The sequence below is a fragment of the Rhincodon typus genome, chromosome 17 (assembly GCF_021869965.1).
Source record: "Rhincodon typus isolate 14 chromosome 17, sRhiTyp1.1, whole genome shotgun sequence".
In the NCBI taxonomy this organism is placed as follows: domain Eukaryota; kingdom Metazoa; phylum Chordata; class Chondrichthyes; order Orectolobiformes; family Rhincodontidae; genus Rhincodon; species Rhincodon typus.
In genome coordinates, this window is record NC_063348.1 from 34,110,881 (window position 1) to 34,115,865 (window position 4,985).

At 44.8% G+C, this 4,985-nt stretch overlaps 1 protein-coding gene across 2 annotated transcripts in view; it reads right to left on the minus strand.

Moving 5' to 3' along the window:
- Positions 1-301: 301 nt before the first annotated feature.
- rassf7b (Ras association domain family member 7b) overlaps positions 302-4,985 on the minus strand; it is a 67,403-nt gene continuing 62,719 nt past the window's right edge. For both annotated transcript variants that reach the window (XM_020515779.2, XM_020515778.2), the window contains exons 4-6: positions 4,153-4,315; positions 2,480-2,587; positions 302-550 (exon numbers count right to left, since the gene is read on the minus strand). In XM_020515779.2, coding sequence (XP_020371368.1) covers positions 522-550; positions 2,480-2,587; positions 4,153-4,315 — 300 coding nt within the window. In that variant the 3' untranslated portion in view covers positions 302-521. The remainder of the gene's footprint in view (positions 551-2,479; positions 2,588-4,152; positions 4,316-4,985) is intronic.

The window sequence follows — 4,985 nt, forward strand, 5'->3', positions numbered from 1 at the left end:
AGACCCTGGACAATAATTTTCCCACAATCAACATTATGAAGGCAGCTTATCTGTTCATTATCACATTGCTGTGTGTTGGAGCTTGCTGTGAATAAAATTAGCTGACATGTTTCCTACATTCCAAAGTTGACAATACTTCAAACGTACTTCATTGGCTATAAAGCACTTTGGAGTGGTCTGGTGGTGTCAAAAGAGGCTGAAGAGATGCAAGTTTTCATTTTCTTTCTATGACCAGACCTGTTTTGTCTCTTTTCTATTTTGATTGTACAGCATCTTCACAAAAATACACAATAAACACAACTTTTGGTTTCCAGTTCTGCTTTATTTTGAATATATACTTAAAATAATAATTTTAAAACATATCAGAAGGAATAGGTTCCTTTATGTAATATGTGACTGTTAACAGCCAACCTAACATAGATTATATTTCTCAATGTACAGGCCAGATTGGGCAGAGATGACTTTATAACAATATCACCCTGAATTCAGTTTACAGCTTCATACAGGCTCCTGCTCTTTTGTCAGCTACCTACTATCCAATGATGAAATTCTGAAATAAAAAAATTATGTAAATAAGTTAATGGGGCATGAAATTTAAATTAAAAAAAAACTACTTCATCTGGTTACTTGAAAATAAATACATTTTATATTTGCAGCCTACTGTGAAGTGAAACTGTGGCTGAAAGGCTTTCCTTTTAGACTGTCAGGTATTGCAAAGCAAACCTTAACACTGTCACTTTCCCAACACTGGCATGCACATAGAGACAGGGAGAGAGAGAGAGAGACAGGGAGAGGGACAAAACAAAAAGATAAGCAAAGCAAGACAGACAGAGAGACTGCAGATCAGAAGGGAGAGTTGGGAGAGAGAAGAGACAAAGGGAATGCATTGAAGCAAGACGGGGAAAAAAAGAGAAATAGGGAGATAAGGGCAGAGCAGGATAGAGATGAAAAAAAAGATAGCTTGTGGGGGAGGAGAGATGGAAGTGGGGCCTGGACAACGAATTGCTTTGGGATGTGAGACTCAGTGGGATTGTGCCATGCAACATGTGGGCCCCTCATTCAATATCCTCCAGTGACGTGACAAAACCTGAGCTTTATAACACGGGCTTCATTAAGCTTCTGAGACAGAAGTCTTTTGAGTTAAAAAAAAAGTCCATTAATGTAACTTTCCTCAAAATGCTAGGAATGGGAGGTGAATGGGAAGGAGGGGTCAGGGACAGGGAAATGCAGCATCCAGTATGGCATTGAACATGAGAGCAAAGTGGTCTGAGCTACAGAGATGATAATCAGCCTGGACTCCTGGCTGCTACCTATATGAGAAACAGGGGGATAATATCAACCGTCATCCAATATCTGACAGGCACTCATTTTACCGGAATTCGTGAGAATGGGCGAGGGGAAGGATACATAGCTGCCCTCAGGTGGAAATCCCTGAAGCAGAGAGAAATGTGCAGCTCTCAGGCTCTTGTGAATGAGGCCACAATAGGCAGTGGTGCCCCTTGTGGACCAGACACCAAAGAGCCAGATGATGGGACGAGGGAGTAAACACAGGCAAAAGACAAAAAGAGGGATTAACTCATGTAAGAAAGTCCTTAGTAAATCCATTAGGGAGTTCATGAGACACTTTTTTATTCAAACCGTTGTGAGAAAGGGGACCAGGAGGTTAACAGTATAGTTGAAGAGGAAGCTAAATAAATACAGGAGGGAGAAGGAACGGAAGGATATGCTGATAAGCAGATATGAGTAAAGGAGGAAGGAAGCTCCCTGGAGCAATAAACACTGGCACAGACTAATCAGGCCAAGTACAGGGTGTTGTACAATTATTTTTCATAAAATTCCATAAAATAAAATCCAAAGTAGGAGAGAAAGATGTTCTCTTGGATGTTTTCTAACGAGGAGTTAGGAAGGATTGGATGAGAAAATATCATAGGGATTGGAGACAAGTCAAGGCACCATAGTCTGACCAGACCATAGGTTACACTGTCATTAGAGAGAGAGAGAGATGACTAGTGGGTGGTATAACCTGAGGGTTACCACACCTCAGGCGAGGGGAAAGGTTGAGAAGAAGAATCCTTCATGGTAATGTCACGGAACTGAACCCATGCTTTTGGCATTACTCTGCATCGCAAAGCAGCTGTTCAGCCAACTGAGCTAACCAACCCCCAGGGATTTAGAGGACACTGTAACATATTCTGTATCATTCTCAGCTAACTGAAAGTTGATGCACAGCATCAAATAAAAGTAGAACACAAGAGGGAGAGACAGAGAGACGGAGGCTCATGCAGATACTGCACCATGAGCAGGAGAATATATACGTTATACATGTAGGGGTGTGTATACATTCACCCCTCAACTGGCAGACTGCAGTTTACAAGTTCAATTATTAGCCACCTTTTAGCTTCTGTTGCTGTGTGTTAAAGGGTCACTTGCCAAAGGCTAGTGTTAGCACAAGGCATGCATTCAGTTCAAACGAACACACCTTCTGGGTTTAAGCTCGACACCAGAGGGTTCTGGAGGTTTCGTGGATTCCCCAGGAACTGTTTCGCTGTCTGTCGTGGTGGGAAGTCGGTTTCTGAAATGTGAATGTCTGTCAAAAAAAAAAAGAGATAAAACAGGTCAGCTGTCTTTTACCTGAGTCGGTGAGTCACTGTGCCACCGATTCTATAGTCTCTTCTGACAACTTCATGGTGCTGTAAATGCCATTATGTCCCTGTGGCCCAGCCTCACTATCAATCGGTTCACCTTTCAACTCTAAGTGACTGTCAACCCTCACAGAGACCCTCTGCATTGCTGCACCTCCTGCTAACTGAGTGCAAGTCCCTCGGCTGATACTAAATAAAAACCAACAGAACTGCGGATGCTATGAATCAGAAACAAAAATAGTGATTGCTGGGAAAAGCTCAGCAGGTCTGGCAGCACCTTCTAGAGTCACTCAACCCACAATGTTAACTCTGATTTCTTTCCACAGATGCTGCCAGACTTGCTCAGCTTTTCCAGCAATCGCTAATTTTGCCCCCAGTCTGATGCTCAGGTTCAGATTTATTGGGAGAGACCAGACACTCAGCCTATACATCCTTAAAAGGAAGTACCAAGAGGTTACCTTACAGGGGGCTATAGAGATGCAGAGAAAGATAACTTGCAAATTTGTTTCTGAACAGGCACTGTTTCAAGCTGGAGTAGGGGCGTTTTAAAATCTAATGAAAAAATGATACAGCACAGCAAGAGGCCATTCAGCTCATCATACCGATACCAGCCCTTTGAAAAATGATCCAGGTAGTCCCATTCAGACCTCTTCTTTCCCCTTCAAGCATCCATCTAATTCCCTTTTGAAAGCTACCACTGAATCTGTTTCCACTGTCCGCTCAGACAAGTATACTCCAGATCAGAATGGCACAGTCCTTCAAACAAACCAATCAGTCCCCATCTTCTCCTCCTCTGCTCCTACGGTCAATCACCTTCAATCTTTGTTCTCTGGTGTCAAACCCACTCATGATTTTGAACTGCTTTCTCAAATCTGATCACCACCTTCTCTGCTGTAACAAGAGGGGGAGGTGATGGCCTAGTGGTATTATTGCTGGACTGTTAATACAGTGACGCAGATAATGTTCTGGGGACCCGGGTTCGAATCCTGCCACGGCAGGTGGTGGAATTTGAATTCAATAAAATATCTGGAATTAAGAATCTAACGATGACCATGAATCCATTGTCGATTGTTGGGAAAAACCCACCTGGCTCACTAATGTCCTTTAGGGAAGGAAACTGCCATCCTTACCTGGTCTGGTCTACATGTGACTCCAGACCCACAGCAATGTGGTTGACTCTGAATTTCCCTCTGGGCAATAAATGCTGCCTAGCCAGCAACGCCCACTTCCCGTGAATGAATAAACAAAAAAAAAACAACCCAATTTCTCCACATAGCTGGAGTTCTTTACCCCTCGTACCATTCTAGTCAATCTTGCCTTCACCTTCTCCAAAACCTAATCACTTCCGCAAGGATTTCCCTGAATGGAAGTGATTTTGAGAGTGGTCTTGTTCTTTCCCAAGGAACTCTGGATGCCTGTTGGGTGTCCTTTCCCCCTGAGGAAGTACACTTTGGGATGGTTGATCGTGCTGTGGGTGTTCTCTGTGGCAATGAGATGATCGTTTCCTCACCTCCGTTCCAGTGTGTGGGCGACTGTTGCTGGCTTGGTTCATCTGTGGTCGACTCCTCTTCAGTTCTGCTCTGTGTGCCCCCACTTCCAGTCTGCTGGATAAATTGTTGTAGGTTGCACTGTCTCAGCTCTTTATTTAACTCCTCCAACTCTTGCGTTTTGGCCTTTAAAACAAACAAGTTTTATTCAGAAATCAGAAGAAAACACAGAAGATATGCAAGTAGACGCCGGGGTAAGATTGCTCAGAGGCAAGATACATTGCTGCTGAACGCATTGTACTCATTTCTAATTTTACCCTCAGTCCTGCCTCCCCATTCACCTCCATAGTGAAGGAGTACAGTAAATTAATAGAGGCTCAATGGTTAGCACTGCTGCCTCACAGCGCCAGGGACCTGGGTTCAATTCCACCCTCGGGCGATTGTCTGTGTGGAGTTTGCAGTTTCCTCCAGGTGCTCCGGTTTCCTCCCACAGTCCAAAGATGCGTAGGCCAGGTGGATTGGGCATGCTAAACTACCCAGTGTTCAGGGATGTGTAGGTTAGGTGCATTAGCCATGGGAAATGCAGGGTTACAGAATTAGGGTGGGGGGGGGATGGGTCTGGGTGGATGCTCTTCAGAGGGTTGGTATGGACTTGTTGGGCTGAATGGCCCGTTTCCACACTATAGGCATTCTATGGATCCTGAATTCATATTCTAACAGCGGGTCATCACTGGGGGAGGGCCGCACCGTTGGAGGGATGGTGCTGATGGAGGGCCGCGCCGTCGGACGGTCAGTGCTGAGGGAGGGCTGCGCCATCGGACGGTCAGTGCTGAGGGAGGGCCGCGCCATCGGACGG